Source organism: Aquarana catesbeiana, linkage group LG02 (assembly GCF_042186555.1).
Source record: "Aquarana catesbeiana isolate 2022-GZ linkage group LG02, ASM4218655v1, whole genome shotgun sequence".
Classification (NCBI taxonomy): domain Eukaryota; kingdom Metazoa; phylum Chordata; class Amphibia; order Anura; family Ranidae; genus Aquarana; species Aquarana catesbeiana.
Genome location: NC_133325.1, coordinates 559,058,818 through 559,082,849, shown reverse-complemented (window position 1 = coordinate 559,082,849; position 24,032 = coordinate 559,058,818). Strand labels below are relative to the sequence as shown.

Below are 24,032 nucleotides of genomic sequence, written 5' to 3'. Positions count from 1 at the left end.
AAATTTTATAGATGGTAATGCACTATGAGGAACTTTGGTTCTTGTCTTTCCAATAAATATGCCATTTCCATTCGATGATTTGTGAAAATTTCTGAGCTGCCAATGTCATTGTAGAGCTTAAGCTAGGGAAAGTGCTCCATGGGCCTTAGTGCTCCTATCTTTGAATCCCTCTTAGACAAGGTAATGAAGACCAGAAAGATTGCATTCAGTGTGAGATTTTTGGCATTGCAGGATTCCAAAGGCTCGCACAGTGGGCCTTTAAGGTAATCGGGCACCCTAGACAGATACCATTTAATATAGTGAGCGCTCTTTGTGAAGAAACAATGGTTATTGAAATGTGCTACTAAATGAGTTCTGAATTCTCAACCTGGTCTGTATGCTTTTGCATCTATTGAACATTCTGGGTGTGGCCGGTGTGATTAAAAACTTCTATGTTTGAAATGTTGCTTAAAGCGGGGTTCCACCCAAATTTTGAACATTATCTCTATGCATTCTCTTCCTTGCCTAGATGCTGACATGCTGTGTAAAAAAATTTAAATCGCCGTAATTACCTTTTTTTTTCTAATCTTCTTTGCACTTCCTGGTTTTCCTCCCATGGGAGTAGGTGTGTTTCTAGCCTCTCCCAGACCTCCCACAGTCCCTGGGAGCTAGTCTCAGGCTTCCCAGCATGCATTGTGCAACAGCGTCATCACAACATCTCTGCTCCCAGCATTCACCGCATCCAGGAAATACATGCTTGTGGGCTTCAAATGCCCACAATGAAGATGGAAACCGCCTTCAGTGAATTTTATAAGTTATTCTTTACAATGAAATCGGACACAGGCGGACTTATTACACAGAACATGTGAGTAGATAATCATGAGAAGAAAAGTTTGTGAATGAACTCCAAAAAAAAAAAAAAACGATAGATAGGTGGACCCCCGCTTTAATCTTATATGCGCCTCAACTTCCTGCCAGTCACCCTAGAAATAATTTTGTCTAGTTTGTCATCAAACTATATCTGACCGTTATATGGTATTCTGCACCACCCCTGAGTGGACAAAGAGTTGTCTGCCCATTGGAGAAGCCATAGCACTTTATTCACTGTCATTGCATACAGCATTAATCTAGCACCTGATCACCTCTATTACAACCTCACCAATGTAGCTGGATAAATCTTTAATTTATTCAGCTCCAATACTTTGGACTAGTTGTCTTACAGTCTGTACTGCAGTTACAGTGTTTTCAACCTAGACTTTAAAAGGCCCTTGCCACCACTGTCATGGCTATTGCAGCAGGGTAGAATGTGCCCGCATTTAGGTAGATCTTCATAAATCCATGACATTGGATCTATTAAGCACATCTCTGAATGGAAACATGTAATCTAGTTCCAGCAGTACATGTCTCACAGGTTGCACAAGTGAGGCCTCAACCAATGAAGTTGTTTTAAGGTGCTTCACTTCAGAATCTTTGAGTGGATAGAGCTTGCATAGATGAGTTTGAAAGGATTTCTTCCGAACCACGTTGTTCCATTCCCCCTACACCAGATCTTCAACCTTAGCTAAAAAAAAAAAACGTGGGAGTGTATGGGCTCATGCACACAGCATATCAAAGAAGCTGTTCATACAGGCTGTGAGCTCTTTTTTTCTGCCTGGAAACTCCCCTCAATGTTAGCCAATGTGTCCATTTTACAGGCATATGAGCTTACAGGCAGAACCCCCCCCCCCACCAAACTCACGTTTTTCAGAGGAAGCTTTAGAAACAGAATGAAGGCCTAAGAACCCAAAACATCTAAAAAAGCACAAAAAAAAAAATGGAAAAATGAGCCGAGGGAAGGGTTTGTGAGAAAAAAAATTTTCTTAATTTGCCTTTATCATTAAAAAGGATAGAGCCATCTTTGTTCAGGTATTATGAAGGTTAACAACTTCACAATGGATACACACACTGCAGTCTGATCACTGGGGGTGAGGAGAAATGCTTCCACTTGCCTGCTGCGGACGGATGACACCATCTTTGCCAAGGTAACATTTAAAAAAAAAAAATAAAAAAAATACTTGAATTTTTCTCAAAGTTTTTTTTCTTTTCTTTTTTATTTTTTTTAAACCATACTGTTACTGTATGTTGTAGCTTGTCAGAAATGTATTTATGCAGATTGGCAGTTACTAAAATTTATATTTTAAAGTTTATTTTGTAATTATAGCAGGTACAATAAATATGCAACTTCAAGTTACTACTATGCTGTGATGAATACACTTCTTTGATGTTTGCAACTTCATTTTATGGTCACTTGAAAAATGTAAGTAATCATGGCAATAAAATATACACAAAGAAATAAAAGTGAATAAGGAACACCCAATGACAAGTAGAGTTTGTTTTTATTATTTCTGTTAATAATATTACATTAAAAAAAACACACCATACTAAATTTGACATATTTTTTTCATTTTTGACAGTACAATGCATTGCTAATCATAAAATCCAAATTAACACATAGTGTTTTATTTTAGAACAGTGAATGCTAAAGACTGTTTATTATTACTCCACTATTATCGAGTCAGAAATGTGGAAATACCGTAACTGTATACAGGACTTTCAGAAATTAATCCATATTATAATTTCACATTGCAGGGAAATAAAACAAACTAAAATACACAATCTTACTAGACATAAAAAACAAAAACAAATTTAAGCTTAGGGTTCATAACCTTTGTTTCTCCCTCTCCTGGCTCAGCAATACAGAAAAAAAACGAAATATACACAATATGAAGCATGTTATTTAGATGGCGTCAAACTTTCTCTATGCATTTTTACCATCTAAAGACGTGTTATACATAACCGTCAAGATTAGACACTACAAGGGGAACTGCACCACCACCCCAAATTACATTTAATGCTAGCAGAGTGATCATATGCAGATGAATCCAGTGTTTCACTGTGCCACCTGCCCAGTGCCAGCACATTTTTCAGTGTCCCCTGATATCAATACGTGTACCAAACTGGTTTTAGAGCAGAATGCCCATTCCGTGCACAAAGCTAAAGACAAAGATGTCCATTACTCCCAATTTTGGGCCTGGTGCATGAATGAAGGTGTCAAAAGAAGCTTAAAGTGTTACTATAGGCATTTTTTTTAAATAAAGTAATAAACATGTTATGCTTACCTGCTCTGTGCAAAAGTATTGCAAAGAGCAACTTCCAACCTCCTCCTCTGGATTCCCTGCTGGCGATCTTGGCTCCTCCTCTTCTCCTTGTACTGCCTTAGCAAGCTGCTTGCTATAGGGGCACAGGTGCGTGCTCGCCCCCGAGCTGTGTGGGTCTTTGGAGACACATGCTATAGACACATAGCGTGGCTTGGCCCCCGTCCCCCACTTCCTCCTCACAACATTTGATTGACAGCACTAGGTGCCAATCTCTCCTGCTGCTCGAGTCATTGTGTGAAGAGGAAGAAAGGGGAGAGACGATCCAGCCGTGCACAGCGCTAGATCGATTTAGGCCTATTTAGTAAGTATTTAGGGAGGTGGGTGAGGACAACAAGCTGTAAAGTATTTTGGGTTGGCTGCGGAATACCACTTTTTTTTCTCTTAAAAGATTAAAGTCACCTTTCTGATAATTGTAATACTATAACTTCCCTGTTCACAATCAGGGGATCAACAGCTACCTGTGGCTCCTGACAGCCTTTCACATTGGAGGCACTTTTCAGGCGCTATAAAATAGCGCCTGTAAAGCGCCTTAAAAAAGCCTCAGCTGCAATCCTAGTGTGAAAGCCTGAGTGCTTTCACACTGGGGCACTGCGCTGCTAGGACGTCGAAAAAAGTCCTGCAAGCAGCTTCTTTGCAGCGCTGTAGGAGAGGTGAATACACTGCTCTTAAAGCGCCCCTTGAAATCAATGGGCAGCGTCATTGAACCGCCAGCATAGCGCCGCTGCAGCAGCGCTTTGCTGGTGGTTTAAACCCTTTTTCGGCCGCTAGCAGGTGTTAAAAGCCTAAAAGCACTGCAAAAACGATTGGAAAGCGCCACTAAAAATAGCGGCCTACGCCCGGGCGCTGGCAGTGTGAAAGTGCTTACTATTTCTCAGCCTAAACTGGTAATTGCATTATTTTTAGTGCGCCCTCTTAATATTTAGCATTGCTCCCTGCTACTTTGTCATAACTGAATGAATCTGCCGTGCCGATACCTGTACACAAAGTCACCTGTCAGGGGCATAACTGGAAAGTCTAGAAAAAGGGTCAGATTTCCAGTTATATGCAGACAGCGTAAACTATAAGTGTCATGATTCAGCACATGGAGAATTCACACAGGATGCACTGTACTATATTCGGGAAAAAATACCTATCTGCCATCAGTCTGATCGTTTCTCCAGAACTGTATACCCAATGCCATAATGGTCCAAGACATGTTGTTTCCTCGTACAGACTTGTATCTACTGTGCCCCCACTGCTCTGTATTTTTCCAAAAGGGGAACTGCTGACACATACTTAATTTTTCTACAAAATTGCCCTCATGGAACTAGCACATGTACATGTCTCAGAAGTTTCTGCCTTTTAAATAACTCATTTTGTAGCCTTTCCAATGGGATTAGTGAATACTTTAATGCCATTTACAAGCAATATGGAACATCATATGTCCAAAGTTCATGATTTCATTGTTTTTCCCTGCACATCAAATTTGTCAGAAAGGTACAACGCCCCATTAATGAGTCTGGGATTGTAACTTTCTTGCCATTCAGAAGCAGTCATCCATTCACTAATCATTTCTCACAGAATACCCTTCAGATCTTTTATCCTATTATCTCCTCCATTTTGACCCGATTGAGCTGCATTCAACACTGCATTCTTCAATGGGTAACCCAGGTCTCTGTAGCATTAACGATTTTTAAAACAAGGCAAATGTTAAAACTGCCGGCTGTAATATTTTTTTTTTTTTTCAAAACATTTGTTGTTTGCAGATGGTGGATCAATCATGGACTTTAGCAATCATTTTCTATTGACTACTATGGAGAACTCACCTTGCTTGCTCCTGCACATTCACCTACTATGCACAGTCACTATGCTGAAATTTGCAATTTCCGATTTAAAATCATAATCAGAATTTTTGCATCTCAACGCATATTGTAAATAACCTAAATCAAATGGGTGAATGCCAGCGAATCTAGTAAGTCAAGTGTACCTATTTTTGCCATACACAAAAATTTACACCGACACTGATAAAGTACAGCAACATGCACTGTCTGAGAATTTACCTAAAGCAAACCTGCCATGTATTAGTTACCAGAAGCAAAAAAAAAAAAAGTTTATGTGCAGTTACTTCTTGTGTCTGACTTTTAGCTCACTGGGTCCACATTAATACTTTATATGCAGGACAGGTTTGCAAACATGATCAGGAGAATTTACCAAAAAACACATTTAGATTCGATTTAGTCACATTTTCCTACTCATGGGTTAAGAATCCCTAAGCTTATATATTCAAAAGAAGTATACTACATCATTCAATTAGGATTTGTTACATTGTGCCTGCATATAGAACAACAGCATATCGTTTTTACATACATTATGGCATAGAATTGAATAATGACACACAACGGCAGCACTTATATGTAATCCAAATAACTGGGTATGTGGTGTTTCCACTTATGTTGTACATTTTACCAAAGTACATGTTTATATCATACTGGGGTTGATTTACTAAAACTGGAGCACTCAGAATCTGGTGCAGCTGTGCATTGTAGCCAGCTTCTAACTTCAGCTTGTTCAATTAAGCTTTAGCAAAAAATAATAACAAAATTGAAGCCGATCGGTTTCTATGCACTCTTGCACTCTCCAGTTTTAGTAATTCATCCCACTAACAGAATAGTGCTTACTTACATTTTTTTTAAACCAACACCCCCTATTTCCAAAGGGTACAAAGGCATGTCTTCTGGAGGAGGATCAGTATAAAACGTGAGGTGACATGAGCAAGCAATTCAAATACTCTGAATTAGACAAGCCACTCAAGAGTATTGAAGAGCATAGCAAATGTAGAGCAAAAAAAGATACTAGTCTGGAGTAGGGATTTAAACATATCCTCTATATGGCACATTGAGAAAAAAAATATAAATACACAAATAATCTGTGTCCACCACTACCACTGTCGGTATGCTGAATATAGCCCAGATTTTAATTAAAAAACAAAAAAATATAGGTTCAGAATAATTAAGGCATAATCATATAATTAGTTCAAAAATTTGTTTTTTCCAGCCCTCAAGTGTCATGCTCTACCCCCAGCACACAAAAGGGGAAACATCTACAAAAATGCAATAAAAGTATGTTCCACTGTAGAAGCGCACCTATTCTTTTTGTTCCTCATTAGCCAATACTTGCCCTCAAATACATGCAACCCAAAAGAATCTACCGTGAGACTACATTCCAAGAGGTAGCAGGTTTTTAATAACTAAGATGTTGGGTAAAGTGCCCTGTGAGCAAACTGCGAACATTTAGAAAAAAGTATCATTAGGTAAGGTGTCATCACATCACAAACAGAGATCACATATTCTGTTGTCACAGTTTGTAAGTCCACATGATTAACCACATGGCAGAAAAGGAGTCAGATCAGTTAGAGCTGCAGTGCATCATGATAGGACACAAGCAAAAAGGATTATGGAAATAGAAAAGCGTAAAAGTATGTCAAAGGTGACATAGTTACACACTGGTATTAAAAGCTGCTTACAGAAAAACATTAAAATACTGGATTTGAAGTTCTAACTGAAGAAAAGGTGACCCCTTTCACAATTCTGGAAAAAAAACAAAACAAAAAAGAAAAATATATATATATATATATATGCTTGCTTAAAAGTACAAAAAGTTTGCTGAAAAATTCAACTCAGATATTTCTGGAGTAACTGCTTCCTGATATTTTTGCTTTATATTACAGTAAAAATACTAGAACAAAATGTTAATATTGGCTGGCTTACTAAGACGCGCCGGTCATTTTACAATATAACCGACCATAGCACTAAGCTTAAAAAAAATTATATATATAACTATCAGTATTGGCTAACTGTACAAAATGAAACGGTTTCTGAAAATCTTTAGTTCATTTTTTTATAATTATTTAAATAGTTGGACACAAAAAAAAGTCTAAAATAAGATTAGATGTTATAGTTTAACAGCAATGTTAATGGTTTTATAATGTTTTTTTTTCCCCCATTTTAAAACTCTAGAGAATCCTCCAGTACATCCAGTTAGTTTAGCTGTAGCTTAAGAAATGAGGAAATTAAGGTCGTAGTACATATGGGAGATGAATATGAACACTAAATAGCTGTCTGTAAAGGTTTAACAGGCAAACGTTTCTATCATACCACTTAGGAAAGAGAAACAGAAACTGGGTTAGTCAGAACATTATAGTAAAGATGATCATGGCACAAATACATAGGAAAAGGGAAAGCAGGAGTGAACCATGAATGTGTCCATGTCACACAAAAAGGGGAAAAAAAAAAAAAAATCACAGCATACACAATCCATTGCTGAACAACAAAATATCAGAGGCCCAGTGGAGTTCATCACTTTCAGTGATGTTCTTTCTGCTGGATGCTTCCCAGGACAGGAGAAGAAAGGAGATTAGGAGAAAAGATGGAGTCTGTAGGGTAAACAGATCATCTGACGTCCGGAAGGGAACTCTGGCTAGGCAGGGGGATGGCTCCATTGTTAGGGTGGCAGTTCTGCCTCAGACTTTGGAAGTAGGATGCCTGCACTGGTTTGTGTCCCTGCAAAGCATGAACAGCCTCCTCAATGCTGAACCAGCGGCGCTTCCGCCCTATAAAGACGTGACTTGAATTATCTTACATTATGATCACAGGTACGTTATCTAACAAATTTTAAGTCATTCTTTAAGATTATTGCAAATTTCTGTGAAAAGGTTTATCAAATATATAAAACTATCTGCAGATGAACTTATCCCACATACCGATGCTAACAGAATCCTCCCAATCATCCAGGACCTCGGTCACAGTCAGGACATAGACAAATGTTCTGTGTTTCCTCTCAAAGTTCTGTAGAGAAATACATTTTGAAGAAAAAAAGAAAGCATCTTTGCATGGACAAAACATGTTTTTTTTCTGTATAAAAAAAGTCTAATTGCTATTTCATGCAAAATAGGAAGGTGCTTTATTCATATCATTAATTACAGTAATTTACACTTATAAATGGATGTTAACTTCAAAGTGAAATAACTGTCCTGCAGAAAGCAATGCTTCCAGGTCAGGTTGTGGTCTGTGCCAAAGAGCCAGTTCTGCCTAACCATCACTTCTACAAAAATTTTCAGGCAAGGCTTGGTAAATTACATTTATTAAACCACTACTGTAACAACAGTTTTATTTTTGAATATATATCTGCTTTAAGTGCTGGTTCACATAGGTGCGATGCGGGAACACTGCAGGTTACTGTATCGCACCCGATTTGCATGACAGTTCACACTGCCATATGCGAATTTCTGGGAGTGTCAATACAATGTTAATGACACCCCCATTTCAGCTCACATATCGCACTGCGAACTGACAGTCCTGTGCGGGTTTGGTCCTAATGCGATGCAAATTCAGCCAAACTAGCTGTATGGCTGAAACCACATTGCACGGACATCACATGTGATTTGCACAGCAGTGCTGTGCAAATCACATGCGATCTCGAAGAAAGCACCTGTGTGAACTGGCACTTAAGCTGAAGTTTTTTTCCTCCTGCAATTGTTTGCTCACAGCTACTGGATAATGCCCTGAGCAGCTGTGAAAATTAACAGAAACTACTGCTATTTAGAAAAGTTATGCCGCTTGACCCCCCCCCCCCCGCCTCCTAATTCATAAAACTCCTTCCTCTTACTACTATTACACAATGCATCATGTTCTGTGAATTGGCAGGGGAGATGTAGTCATTCAACTACTCCAACTAATGGATACACACCAATACACAAGAAAAAAAGCGTCATCTTTGCACCCTCATGGCTAACAGAGGACAGAATTAGAAATAGACTTAGAAAACTTAACATTAATAAGTCACCGGGACCAGATGGCTTGCACCCAAGGGTCCTTAGGGAACGCAGTCAAGTAATTGCCAGACCATTGTTCCTAATTTTTACTGACAGTCTACTGACTGGAATGATACCAGCCGATTGGAGAAAAGTCAATGTAGCACCAATATTTAAGGGCCAAAATACATCCCTGGGAATTACAGACCAGTTAACCTAACATCAATAGTATGCAAGCTCTTGGAGGGGATAAGGGACTTTAGACAAGATTTTAGTAATGAAAATGGTATCATTAGCAGTAATCAGCATGGATTCATGAAGAATCGTTCTTGCCAAACCAATCAATTAACCTTCTATGAGGAGGTGAGCTGCCATCTAGATAAAGGAAGGCCTGGAAACATGGTGTATCTGGATTTTGCAAAAGCATTTGATACAGTTCGCCAAAAACGTTTACTGTACAAAGTAAGGTCTGTTGGCATGGGCCATAGGGTGAGTACATGGATTGAAAACTGGCTACAAGGGCGAGTTCAGAGGGTGGTGATAAATGAGGAGTACTCAGAATGGTCCGGGGTGGAAAGTGGGGTCTCCCAGGGTTCTGTGCTGGGACCAATCCTATTTAATTTGTTTATAAACGACCTGGAGGATGGGATAAACAGTTCAATCTCTGTATTTGCGGACGATACTAAGCTAAGCAGGGCAATAACTTCTCCACAGGATGTGGAAACCTTGCAAGAAGATCTGAACAAATTAATGGGGTGGGCAACCACATGGCAAATGAGGTTTAATGTGGAAAATTTTTAAATAATGCATTTGGGTGGCAAAAATATGAATGCAATCTATACTCTGGGGGAATCAAGGATGGAAAAGGACCTGGGGGTCCTAGTAGATGATAGGCTCAGCAATGGCATGCAATGCCAAGCTGCTGCTAACAAAGCAAACAGAATATCGGCATGCATTAAAAAGGGGATTAACTCAGGAGATAAAGCGATAATTCTCCCAGTCTACAAGTCTTTGATCCAGCCTCATCTGGAGTATGCTGTCCAATTCTGGGCACCAGTCCTTAGAAAGGATGTACTGGAAATGGAGCGAGTACAGAGAAGGCAACAAAGCTACTAAAGGGACTGGAGGATATTAGTTATGAAGAAAAGTTCTGAGCACTGAACTTATTCTCTCTGGAGAAGACACGCTTCAGAGGGGAAATTATTTCAATTTACAAATACCATACTGGTGACCCCACAACAGGGGTAAAACTTTTCCACAGAAGGGAGTTTAACAAGACTCGTGGCCACTCATTAAAATTAGAAGAAAAGAGGTTTAACCTTAAACTGTGTAGAGGGTTCTTTACTGTAAGAGCGGCCTGGATGTGGAATTCCCTTCCACAGGCGGTGGTTTCAGCAGGGAGCATCGATCGTTTCAAAAAACTATTATATAAGCACCTGAATGGGGTACAGGGATATACAATGTAATACTGACATATAATCACACACAAAGGTTGGACTTGATGGACTTGTGTCTTTTTTTCAGCCTCACCTACTATGTAACTATGGCAGCTGCTCAGGTCTGTTAACGTTGCCACGACTCCATTTCTTCCATCCACAATGAAGCGTTTTTAACTTGCCTTATCACATTCGAAAGGTATTCCGCTTGTCAAATGCAGCTATTAAAGTCAATGGGACCATGCCTCAACTGCATGCCAAACACTTGGCATGGGGTAATGGCATGGAATTTCTATGTTAAATCTGCATTTGGGTAAAAAAAAAAAAAAAAAAACACACACGGGCAAATAAGGAGGTGGCAGTGCTGAACACCTGCAAACGGCCACTCAAATCACTTTTTAGAGGGTCCAATGCCCATGTGAGAGAAGCCTGGGGGAGCTTCTACAAATAACAAAACTTCCAGGTACAGAACATGCATACCTGGCAGAGGCATAGAGATACTATAATACTTTGCTCAAAGAAATTGTAAAACTTTATAGGCCATGTTAAAGTGCAACTACAAGGCACAACTTTTTTTTTTTTTTAGTTTTGGACAGCATTGAAAGGGATTAGAACACCTGTCAGTTTTTTTTTTTTGCTGTCTCTGGTCACCCTGGAGTTCCCTCACTTTGGAGGGATTTCTTATAACTTTTGACTAATGGACAGAAAGTGAAGGGAAATATCCTCTATGGGACAAAGATGGCAAAAAAAAAAAAAATTGACAGGAGTGATAATCCTCCTTTACTCTATACAAAAATGAAAAAAAGTTTTGCCTTTAGTTACACTTGTGACAGTTATACTTACAAATATTATTTATACTGAAATTTACATTATTGAACTGTTTTAATACATAAAAAATCCTTAAATTCTAAAAATGTAACGTGTTATCTTTCTCAAACTTTATTTCAACATTAACAAAGGTTACTTACTTCAAACACACCCAGCATACGACCCAGTGTGCCTTTAACTCCAGCCTATTGGAAACAAGAAGTATCAAAGAAAATCTCTGGTTATAAAACAAACAAAAGTGTGCCAATACAGGGAATGCTTAGTAGTATTCACAACTCAAAAACTGTAACCTGCTCAATATTCCTGTATGTTAAATTAAGGTGTCATTACAGACCGAAGAGGCTGCTATTACTAATCTCCTTCTTAAAAGGCTAGACTCTCTCTAGCCTCAATACTTTGATTACTGATCAGGAACAAGACTGTGGATCAGGAAAGAAAGAGAAAGCCAGTCGTTATCTGCATACCTGTTTGGTCAGCACTTCAAAATGATTGAAACCAAAGGGTCAGCATGACAGCCCAGAACATAATATTTTCAGGAAAGACCAAGAATTGTAGCTTTAAAGCGGAGTTCCAGCTGCAAAACATTTTTTTTTTAAAGTCAGCAGCTACAAATACTGTAGCTGCTGACTTTTAAAAAGGACACTTACCTGTCCAGGGAGCCCGCAATGTTGCCCCCACAAGGTCAAACCGACCATCGGAACAGGTGCAGGCGCCGCCATTCCAACTAAGGGAAATCGGCATTGTAGCCTTCAGACTTCACTACGGGTTTCCTACTGCGCATGGAGTCACACAGCGCTTTGAACGGCCCCGTCATCTTCTGGGACACACAGAGGTCCCAGAAGGCAGAGGGGGGAGAAGAGGACCTGACGCATTTGGCTGCGGCGAGGCTGGGATGGAAGCACACAAGGTACTTCATAAAAGGTAAGGAAAAAATAAATAATAAATTATCCAAACTCAAGCGGTGACGGGGTTGTCATTCCTTTGTCTTAAAGTTGTAAAAAAGTGTGTGGAACTCCACTCTAACGTGTATTTATAGAACCGTTTAATTAAAAATTTCTACAAGTTAAAATAAAGGTGTCTTGCTCCAGTCCCACAATGGGAACATTCCCTCCCTCCCCCTCCATTCCTGCTTTTGTTTGTAATGGTAGCGGGACCATTTTCAATAGCAATGTAAAAGGCATATACCAATAGAAAGAAGAATAAAAAAGTTAATATATTTACAGCTATGCCAATTATTCTATATGTATAATTTCTTTCTGCATCAGGCCACAAACATGTTGCCTGTCGGACCAAGAAAAAACAGGGTTATCACCGGTTAATGCTCTTTTCCAGGAATCTTCCAGGACAGCTTACAGAGAGAGGTTCCTCCCACCTAGCACAGGAAACACATGATCCACATTATAAAAGACCACCCATAGGGCATGGCCCCTCAGTATTAACAAATAACTGAAGGTACAGATAAAATAAACACTTCCATTGGTGCAACCAACTTGCTTTACATAATTATTCCTTCGAAACAAGGGGGGGGCTGAGGCCGTCCTGGAAAAGAGCGTTAACAGGTAATAACCCTGTTTTTTCCCAGTCATCTTCCAGGATGGCTTACAGAGAGGACAAAATAGAACTACCTGATCAGGGCGGGACCACAGCTTTAAGCACCTTTCTTCTGATAGTCTGTTCTGGTTAGAGAACAGGCCCGGTCAGTAATGTTTCACGAAGGTTTGGAAGCTGGATCCGTTAGCCATTTAGCAGATCTGGGAAGGAGACGCGCTGACCTTTTTTAGTCCAAGAAGTGGCCCCTGCTCTGTCAAGAAGGAGCTTTGATGTTTTCTAGAGGAAACAGCGATGATGCCTGGCAAGCTTCTATCATTGCATATTTCCTTGTCAAAAGAAGTTTATTGAGTATACAATGTTATAAAGATACATAAAGTAAGTTTACAAGGATCTATAAAGTAAGCTCATTGTTTTACAGTAGGGTTTATATAGGTAAATATCATGAAATTTCAAATATTAAACATTGGGTTCACATAAACCTAAATGAAAGATATATATCATTTCCTTAGTTACTTTTGTAGGTATTTAAATGATTTATACCTACTATACATATTGTTTACAAGTAGAGTGTATATAGGTCAAATAAATTCTGATAATGAGCTTTAATCGTAAGGTGGAGAAAAGGAAAGAGAAAGAAGAAAAAGGGTTGAAAGGTAGAGGTATGGTCCACAAGGTTGTCCCGCTCGTCAGTTTATTATTCTTTTTAGTTCTCTTTGAAGCCTTAGAATGGGTGTCTCTGTAAGTCATTTAATCTGTTACCATGGCAACAGGACAGAGTCATTGAAGTTTGACAGGAACTGTTGTTTTATCCAAGGATGCCAAAGTTTTTCAAATTTTGGAATTTGATTTTGATCGATGGCTACCATCTTAGCATGGGACATTGTATTATTCATTCTGTGAATTGTTTCTGCTAGTACCAATGTAGGAGATTTCCATGCCTTGGCCACTGTTTGTTTTGCAGCCGTTATTAGTTGGATCATAAGTTTGAATTGAGAGAGTGTTAACCATTCCGGTTTTAGATTAAGTAAAGTTAAATATGGATCTTGTTGTATTATTTTTTTAAATATTTTAGATGCAATCACGAAGACTTCCTTCCAGAAGGTTTGGATTACTGGGCATGTCCACCATATGTGTAAATATGTGCCTATTTCTGGGCATCCTCGAAAACAAAGAGCTGAGGTATTAGGTGAATATTTTGCCACTCTAGCGGGTACAAGGTACCAGCGAGTTAGGACTTTATAATTTGTCTCCAGTGCTAAGATGTTGGGTGAAGATGACTTAGATGTGAGCCATATGTTAGACCAGTCCGTGTCTTCTAAAGTTTGTCCCAGGTCCTCCTCCCACCTCTGAACGTAAGAGGGTCTATTAAGATTTGCTACTCCATATAATTGATTATAAAGTGATGAAATTGTACCTTTAGCAAATGGATCTTTTGTACAGATTGATTCAAAAATGGATAATTGGGATAATGGTGTATCCCCCTTTAGGAATGGTGTATAGAAATTTTTGATTTGGAGATATCTAAATATCTCAGAGTTTGGTAGATCATATTTTTCTCTAAGCGATGGGAATGAAAGGAATGATTTAGATGCTATGAAGTCATTTAGTGTCTGAATGCCTGATGTTGTCCAAGCTTTAAAAGAATTTGGGTAGATCCATGCCGGATAAAAGGCCGGATTTCTGATAAAAGAAAGGAGAGGATTGTGTGGAGATTGTAACTGATATTTGGTTTTTAGTTTATCCCAGAGAGATAAGAAGGGTTTAGTTATGGGATTATGAATTTTAAAGCGGTCTTTAGGATCAAGCCATAATAAATTTGATATTAATAGAGGGTCATTTTCTGAAGCCTCTATAAATACCCATAATGGGATTTCCTGTTTTGCATGGTATTTGGACAGACTGGCCAAATGTGCTGCTCTGTAGTAGTTAGTAAAATTAGGGTATCCCAGGCCTCCTTTATTTTTGGGAAGATGTAGTGTGTGTATAGGTATACGTGGTTTAGAAGAGCCCCATATAAACGAAGTTGCTCTTTTTTGTACTATTCTCAAAAAATAGGAAGGAATTGGAATAGGGAGGACTCTGAATAGATAAAGCAATTTGGGTAGAATAGTCATTTTGATTGCATTAATCTTCCCTATCCAGGATAAAGGAAGTTGCGACCATTGTTTTATTAGATTTGTGATCTGTCTTAATACAGGAGGATAATTGGTTGAGAATAAGTCAGAAGAGATGCTGTTAAATGAATTCCAAGATATGGGATTGATTTTTCTGCCCATGTGAATGGGAGTGCAGCCCTAGCCGGGATCAATTCCATGTTTGTGAGTGAAATATTAAGCACTAGGCATTTCTTAGGATTAATCATAAGGCCGGATAGGGCTGCAAATCCATCAAGAGCTGGTATTAAGTTAGGACCAGAGACCTGTGGTGATGATAGAAAAAGTAATATATCGTCTGCAAATATACATAATTTGTGTGTAATACCTCCTACTTCAATGCCAGTTATAGTTTGGTTTGTTCTGATGTATTGGGCCATGGGTTTGAGTATAAGGGCAAATAATAAGGGAGATAATGGGCAACCCTGTCGGGTACCTCTTTCGATATTAAAGGCTTCAGATTTGTATCCAGCATATTTTATATAGGCTTTGGGTTTATTATATAATGCTTTGATCCATGTTAAAAAGTGAGGTCCAAAACCCCATTTTTGTAATGAATATTGCATATATTGCCAGGATACTGTGTCAAATGCCCTCTTAATATCGAGAGATAGAAAGCATAAAGGGATTTTCCGTTTTTTAGCAATATGTGCCAATAACACTGCCCTGAGTATATTATCGCCTGCCTCTCTATTTGGCATGAAGCCTACTTGATCTCTATGTATTAATTTTCCTATAATGCTATTGAGGCGTTTTGCTATTATTTTTGCTAATAATTTAATATCGAGGTTTAACAGAGAGATAGGCCGATAATTCACACAGGAAGTATCATCAGAAAGGGGTTTTGGGATCATACAAACAATTGCCATTAGTGTTTCTTGCCGAAAAGAATGTCCATCTAGAAGTTTGTTAAAAGTTTCAGTGAGAATGGGAGAGAGTATTTCTGAGAATGTTTTATAGTATAAAGCCGAGTAGCCGTCTGGGCCTGGTCTTTTGTTAAGTTTTAGGTCTTTTATGGCGTTAGCAACTTCATCTATAGTTATAGGCTCATCCAAACTGCTTTTTTGATTCTGAGATAACTCAGGTAAGGTTATTTTTGAGAAGAAGGATTCAGCCTCTGTAGGATTAAATTCATTGTTTGTCTTGTATAAAGTTGCGAGATGTGAGTGAAATTTATGGACTATTTTAACTGGATTACAAGTGTAAACATTTTTTGATAATTTCAAACGTATTGGTTTGAAAGATTTGTTAGTTGAATTTAATGCCCGAGCCAAATATGTACCTGGTTTGTTTGTATTCATGTAGAAATTGTGTTTGGAGCGTTTGAGGGATTTATCAACTGACTCAGTTAGAAATAGATCATATTCCAATCTAGATTTTTCCAGATGAGATTTTGTACTCTGAGATGGATTATCTTGAAATAATATGTAGGCTGCATTAAAATGGAGTTCTAGTTTTTTTGCTAGATTTTTGCGTTCCCGTTTAAATAGTGCCATTTGTCTTTGTATTGTACCACGCAAGACAGGCTTATGAGCTTACCACAGTGTTATTGGGGAGATGTCTGTTGTATTATTAATTGATATGTATTCCTTTAAAGCTTGTTCAATGGCCATCTGATGTAGTGGGTGTTTGAGCATTATGTCCGGTAAGTACCACGTTGGGTCAACGCGCTTTTGGTATGGCTGAGGCTATAGTAGTGTATACTGCATTATGGTCAGACCACGGAATCGGAATTATATCTGATGCAATAATTTCTGGTATCATTCCTATTGTTAGAAAAATATGATCTATTCTGGTGAAGGTTTGATGAGGGTGCGAGAAATAAGTGAATTTCTTTTTCATTGGGTTACTTTCTCTCCACGAATCTACCAGATTGTATTTGGAAAGAAGTTGAGAAAAAGGTAATCTAGAGGTTATTTTGGATGGTGTAAAAGGTGATTTATCTAGAAATGGGAGGAGGACCTGGTTCAAATCCCCACACATTATCACTGTTCCTATTTTGTGTGTATTAATCACTTGTAATATATGTGAGAGGAATGGTGTAGGTTGTTTGTTAGGAGCGTAGTAGGAAATCACCGTGATTGCTGTATCCATTATATAACCCATGAGTATCAGGTATCTACCTTCTGGGTCTTTAATTTCTGATGATAAGGTGAATGGTGTGGATCGGTGAAATGCAATTAGAGTTTCCCTTTGCTTGGTACAGGCAGAAGCCGTGTAAATTTGTTGATAAAAAGGAGAAATATATTTTGGAGTAGAATCTTTGGTGAAGTGTGTTTCTTGGAGGCATACTATGTGAGCCTTCTTGTTATGGAAAGTACGGAAGGCTTTGGTCCTTTTTTGAGGGACATTTATTCCCTGAACATTCAGGGAAAGTATACTCAGTGGTGCCATGGCAATAGATCAAATAGTTTTGACTTACTTTTTGTTATGCAGAGCTGACTGCGCAGATCAACCTGTGTGGACTGAAGAGATGAATAGATAGAAAAGAAACCAGTGAATTCTGGAGTAAAGAGTAAACAAAAAACATATGAGATTAGATGATACATTGTATAAATTATTTTTTGCAAGTAATCACAATTTACCCATGAAAGAGAATAAATATCTCTCTCAGGGGAATAAGTGCCTTCGTCACACTCCCACATAATATGGTTGGGAGAATGAGGAGGGCTAATGGGGGTACACGGATCTTCCGCTTACAGGAGAGAAGTGCTATGTCAAAAGACATCAAAATGATGTTTCATTAATTGGAGTGCAGAATATAGTTTTTGTTGAAATTATTTATTCCAGGGTGGTTGTATATGGTTAGTCTTGCCCTAGGCTAAATAATTCAGTTAGAAAGGTACTGTTAATAACTTTGGTATTGATGAAGATAGTTTGAATTATTTTGGGATTTTAACCCTTTTAGAGTAAACAATTACATATTTTATTCATATGTAACTGTTTAGATATGTTAACTCATAAAATTGAGGTTGTATTGCTTCAGGTTAGAATAAACAAAAACATAATTCTAGGAACTAGTTAGGTAATAATATATTTGTTTTAAGAAAAGAAAGAAAAAGCTTCCATTACTTCTGGATTATTGAACATATTTGTCCTAAAAAGTAATAAATCTATTGTTATTACCTGATAATATATAACTGAACAAGAATTTCCTTATTTCACTTATATATTCTAAGGCTATATGAATCAGAAGTAATAAGAAATATAACTGGAATGTAACATGATCCCACACAGTGTGTGACTATCAGAATGCAGTTACATTCAGTTATAAATATAGGTTTTTTATAGAGAACCATCTCTTAGTATAATAAATGAAGAGATATCAGGAATTAGGATGTCAGTCCATTGAATCTTCTTGGTCCATGGATGATGTGGCATAACGGCCTCTTTTGTGAGAATGATGATTCCCATTTTGTTCTGAAATTTCCTGAGTGCTGCCTGAAGGTGAAGATGATGCCATTCTTCTGCGTGTGGGGGTGTTGCTGCTTGTGGGTTCTGTCAGATTTAATTTTAAAAGGGTTTGTTGTAGTTCATCTGCTGATCTGCTTCTGTAAATTGTACCTTGGTAGTTAAATCTGACTGAAAAGGGGAAGCCCCATTGATACATAATGTTGTGGCGTTGCAGTTCCATTAGTTGGGGTTTCATGGATCGTCTTTTAGTAATAGTAAGTTGGGATAGGTCAGCAAAAATTTGATAATTGTGTCCTTGAAAATTAAGTTCCTTTTTTTCTCTTGCAGCAATTAGTATTTGTTCTTTCGTTCTGTAATAATGAAATTTTGTGATTATATCACGTGGGGGTCCATCTTTCTTTTTGGCTGTGAGGGCTCTGTGTACTCTGTCCAGTTCTAAACGTTCAATAGGGATATCTGGCTTTAGTTCTTGTAATAGAGCTGTAATAGTAGATTGCAGGTCTGTCACAGTTTCAGGTATTCCCCTTATGCGCAAGTTTGAACGTCTGGCTCTATTTTCGTAATCTTCGAGCTTAGTTTGAAGTATTAAATTCTCTTTTTTTAATTGTTCCAATTCTGTTATATTTTCTTGGGTTGTAATTTCAATTTCATCCATTTTTATTTCTAGGGCTGCGGTGCGGTTTCCCAGCTCTCTTATTTCTTTGGTTAGGCTTTTTGTTATTTGGTCTGAGGTTTGTTTTAAAGCCTTATGAAGCATCTTTTCAAACTGTAATAATATTACTGGGGATGCTGAGGAGGCTTGTGGAGAAGTTTGTGAGAGGATTTGTTCTGTATCTGACTCAAATGGAGAGTCTTGCTGTGACATTTTCTGTCTGTGAGAGCGCCCTGATGCTGTATCTTGTGAGGTGACTGGAGCTGCTTCAGCTCCAGTGAGTGCCTGTGAGCTCTTTGTGAGGTGATTTTTATTTCTGCCACGGTTTCCTCCCAGTACCATATTTCCTGCCCAAACTTTCACAGTTTGTTCCCTGGGGCAAAAAGGTTCAAATGGATACCTTTTGAGCCTGCAGGCTCCGCTTTGTCCTTCTCTTCTCTCCTCAGCGGTGTGGAGCTCTAACAATGCATGTCTGCTCCGCTAGGCTCCGCCTCCTGCCGCCCCATCATTGCATATTTCAATCACCTTGCGATAGTAAATATTTTGACGCCCTCTTGCCTTTATATGGGCCCCAGAATAAACAAACTAGAGGTTGATCTGCAATATTTAGATCTCACCCTACATAATCTTCAGTCAAGAGGTATCAATGGACATCTAGATAATAGGCCCTTGTATTTATCCAGTGAGATTTCTGCCACAATGCTTTACAAACTCAAAATGCATATGCCCATACCTATGACCTTTCCCCATTCTAAATGCTGGTACGGCAGCTATGGGTGTTTGGAAAGGAACTGGGTAAGAATGAACCTGACATTTTTATGAATGACAGGTGCTCTGCCCAAAGAAGAAAGTCTGACTTCATACAGCACATTGTGGTAAGCTATGCCGATCAATTCTTTAGGAGACTGAGCCTGAAGCAGTAACAGAACATTTACATTGACTCACTATATCTGTTCTGTTAGGGGGGCTGTGTAAAAGATGTGCTGATGTTTTTAACATATACAGAGTACTGATGATTTTAAACATATACAAAGTACGGAACAAAAACATACTCAGTCATGTATAAGGGTCAGAGTGAAAGCAAGACGTGATACCACATCTACAGGCCATATTCCTGCCCATTATAACAAGTATAGGCACAAAACAAGTCAGACATCATACACATTCTGATACAAATCTGCTAAAAAAAAAAAAAAAAAAAAAAAAGGAAGTAATGATAAAAATAGAGTCCGTAAATCCAGTCCATAAAAATAATCAGCTAAAAGAGTGTATTTAGGAATGGTGAAAATGGAAAAAAAGCATCCAAAAAATGCAAACAGGGCTGCCATCATGATAGGGTAGAAACCAATTCCTCAGCTGCAACAAAACACAAGTAGAGAGACGCCTCTGGGTGCAGTATTTTAGAAATAACGCTTTTAATAATAGATGTAGATCAACTCACATTTTGTAGGTATAAACAAGGCATGGTATTAATAATACAGTGACGCATCCCCTAGTCCTAAGCAGTGTGGATTCCTTGCTGACAACTGAGGACTTCCGGCAGATGGAGGACGCCGGCTCTGGAGAGCGTCCTCAGATCGAGGCGTGGAACGCACAGGACAGCTTGCTGCGGACGGATGACGTCATCAAAGCTGGACGCGTTTCAAGAGCGTGCGCACTTGGCGATGTAAGCAAGTCGCGCTCCTTTGTCAACAGATTCCAGGAATCTGGAATCTGCTGCCTAGCATGAAGGCCTAGATAAAAATAACAAAACTTCTTCAGTGTTCCTTTCTGCCCGGAGGAAACACATATACTGAGGGGCCATGGCCTATGGGCGGTCTTTTATAATGTTGATAATGTGTTTCCTGTGCTAGGTGGAAGGAGCCTCTCTCTCTGTAAGCCGTCCTGGAAGATGACTGGGAAAAATGAGATTGAAGACAGATGCAGCATTTTTAGAAGGAAGCCACCAATGACAACCTCAATATTTTTTTTCACCACATGAGAACTAACCATTTTAATTCCACTCCAGGAGAGCCTTGACAGTTGCAATTAAAAAATGCATAGTACTCAAACTTCTATACTAAGTATTTCCCAAATATTTATTCAAGAACTCCATTATAAAATTGCAGTTCTAGGTTAACAATTCTGTATAAGCTGGCAGGCCCTAAAATAAGAAAAAAACAAGCAGGAGTTCTTGGCTTACCTATTGTTTAGTTATAGCTTACCACTGAACTTGCTCATAAAAACTGGATCTTTTTCTCCAAACTCCATTGATTGCTTTAGAACCGGAAGCAGTCTACCCATGCAAGTCTGGACCATAACTACAACACTCATTTTAACTGAATTTCTCCCAAACCACCATACCAGTCTTTTATTGGGAATCCCCCCCCCACACACACACTTTCGGCAACAATCAAGCCTTTGGTTCAAATAACGGAAAATTGTATACTCACCTTTCCGTAATTTTCCTTTCCCGACGCCTCTCCATGGCAGCACACACTAGGTTGTGACTCCGCCCCCACAACCTGACAGGATTGGTTAGCTATAAATTTGAAGGGGAGACACCCCGCTGCATTCTCTGTAAATATATTACCATAAAACGGGATGGGAATCTGTGTGCTGCCATGGAGAGGCGTCAGGAAAGGAAAATTACCGAAAGGTGAGTATACATTTTTCCGTTTTCCTGACGCCTCCATGGCAGCACACACTGGGAAATAACTCGCCAGCTGGGAGGGTGCAAGAAAATAATATTTATTCCTTATAATGCGGAAGAATTGGCTCTAACAACAGATCTACCGAAGTCTGCCATAGCCAAGTGAGCAGAATCTACTCTATAGTGAGAAATGAAAGTGTGTCTGGAGGACCAAGTTGCTGCTTTGCAAATCGTTTCTGGTGAAACCCTGCAATACGCTGCCCAGGAGGTAGCCACTGCCCTGGTCGAGTGAGCCCTGATGCCTTCGGGAATTGCCAGATGATGCATGGAGTATGCCTTCTTGATGGACTTGACTAACCAGGAGGCGATAGTACGTGAAGTAGCCGCTTGACCTCGTCGGTTTCCATGTGGAATGACCATGAGGGCATCCGTCTTCCTAAAAGAATTTGTAGAAGCCAGGTAACTAATGATAGTTGTTTTAACATCCAGGGGATGAGGCTCACCTTGATCATTAGTAAAGGATGGTAAGACAATGTCTTGGTTGTAATGAAAGGAAGTTGCTACCTTCGGGATGAAGTGGTCTGAAGGTCTTAGTACTACTTTATCAGGAAAGAATACTAAGTAAGGTTCTGATGCCATCAGTGCTTGGATTTCAGATACCCTCTTTGCTGACGTAATTGCAATGAGAAAAGACAGTTTTAAAGTCAGATCCCACAGAGAGATTGATTCAGATGGAGTAAAAGGAGGATTGGTGAAGGCATCGAGAACTACTGAGAGATCTCATGATGGAAAAGCTGGTTTCTTGGGTGGTTTGATTTTCAGACAGGCTCTCAGGAATTGGATTACCAGTGGATGTAATGCCCATCTAATGCCTGTTTTGGCCGACAAGGCGGATACTTGTACCTTAAGGGTACTTGAACTTAGACCTTTTTCTTTAATCTTGATAACAGGAGCAAGCTTGCTTATCCCAATCTGTCAGGTGAGGATAAAAAAGAGAATGCAGCGGGGTGTCTCCCCTTCAAATTTATAGCTAACCAATCCTGTCAGGTTGTGGGGGCGGAGTCACAACCCAGTGTGTACTGCCATGGAGGCGTCAGGAAAAATTTATTTCCCAAGATCTTGTCCACTTGCCAAAACTACATCTTTTTCTGCATGGTGAATTTTTCTAACTACCCTAGACTTGCTTTACCTTTTTTCTTAATCACAATATAGTTTGTCTTCCCCCCAGACTGCATATTTATGTAGCTCATAAAGTGATCAGTATAACACACATTGGTCTGGGATTAATGTGACCTTTAACCCCTGCTTATATATGTAAACATGTGTAATCAGGTTACCTGTATGTCTTTTTTTTTTAGACCAGGAAACCTAAACATTTCTTTATGTCAATCCACACTTTGCCAAGGATATGCTTGGTTTTATTGTAAACTGCATTATGTTGCAACGTGTACTGCATCTGCTGCATCTATGAACAGAGCTGCATATTTATTATTCTACTCAACAGCTGCTTTATAAAGGAATTGCTGGATGAGAAGTAAGGATTTGCAAACAAGGTACTTTGTTACCAAGCATTCACACTTATCACAGCTCAAATTTCAAATGTCAAATGGAATTCAAATATGGCCTTATATTTCTTCAATTATATGTGAACCCTTACCTTGTAAAACAACCAGTTTGAAATAGAAATGCAAGGCAAAATGTTTGTATATATGACTGTATATGCATGTGTGTGTGTACATTTTGTTCTGGTTTTAAAAGTCATCACAAGACTTCTGTTTTATGTAATTAAAGCGGAGTTCCACACAAAAATGGAACTTCCGCTTTTCGGAACCCTCCCCCCCTCCGGTGTCACATTTGACACCTTTCAGGGGGGAGGGGGGTGCAGATACCTGTCTAAGACAGGTATTTGCACCCACTACCGGCATAGACTCCCATGGGAATCTACGCCTCTTCCCGTCCCCACCGCAATGTCTCCTGGGAAACACACAGCTCCCAGGAGAGAGCGGGGACCACTTACGATTCGCAGCGCGACTCGCGCATGCGCAGTAGGGAACCGGGAAGTGAAGCTGCAACGCTCCACTTCCTGATTCCCTCACCTAGGATGGCAGCGGCAGCTGCCGAGAACCGAGCGGGTTCTCGGCGTCGCCTGCTGACATCTCTGGACCCTGGGACAGGTAAGTGGCCATGTATTAAAAGTCAGCAGCTGCAGTATTTGTAGCTGCTGGCTTTTAATTTTTTTTTTTTTGGCGGTGTGGGTGGATCCCCGCTTTAAGGGGCTTAGGAGGCATAAGAGGAACAGCAGTACATCTTCCCAGGGACCTACTGTAAAGGGGGGGGGGTGTCAGCACAATTCTGACCATTGAAGGACAGGCAGGCGTTGCTCCTAAGTTGAATGTAAAAAA

At 39.3% G+C, this 24,032-nt stretch overlaps 1 protein-coding gene across 1 annotated transcript in view; it reads right to left on the bottom strand.

Moving 5' to 3' along the window:
• Positions 1–2,335: 2,335 nt before the first annotated feature.
• Positions 2,336–24,032, bottom strand: part of NUDT3 (nudix hydrolase 3) — a 66,767-nt gene continuing 45,070 nt past the window's right edge. Inside the window, exons 3-5 of the mRNA XM_073616030.1 lie at positions 11,369–11,413; positions 7,915–7,999; positions 2,336–7,764 (exon numbers count right to left, since the gene is read on the bottom strand). Coding sequence (XP_073472131.1) covers positions 7,604–7,764; positions 7,915–7,999; positions 11,369–11,413 — 291 coding nt within the window. The 3' untranslated portion in view covers positions 2,336–7,603. The remainder of the gene's footprint in view (positions 7,765–7,914; positions 8,000–11,368; positions 11,414–24,032) is intronic.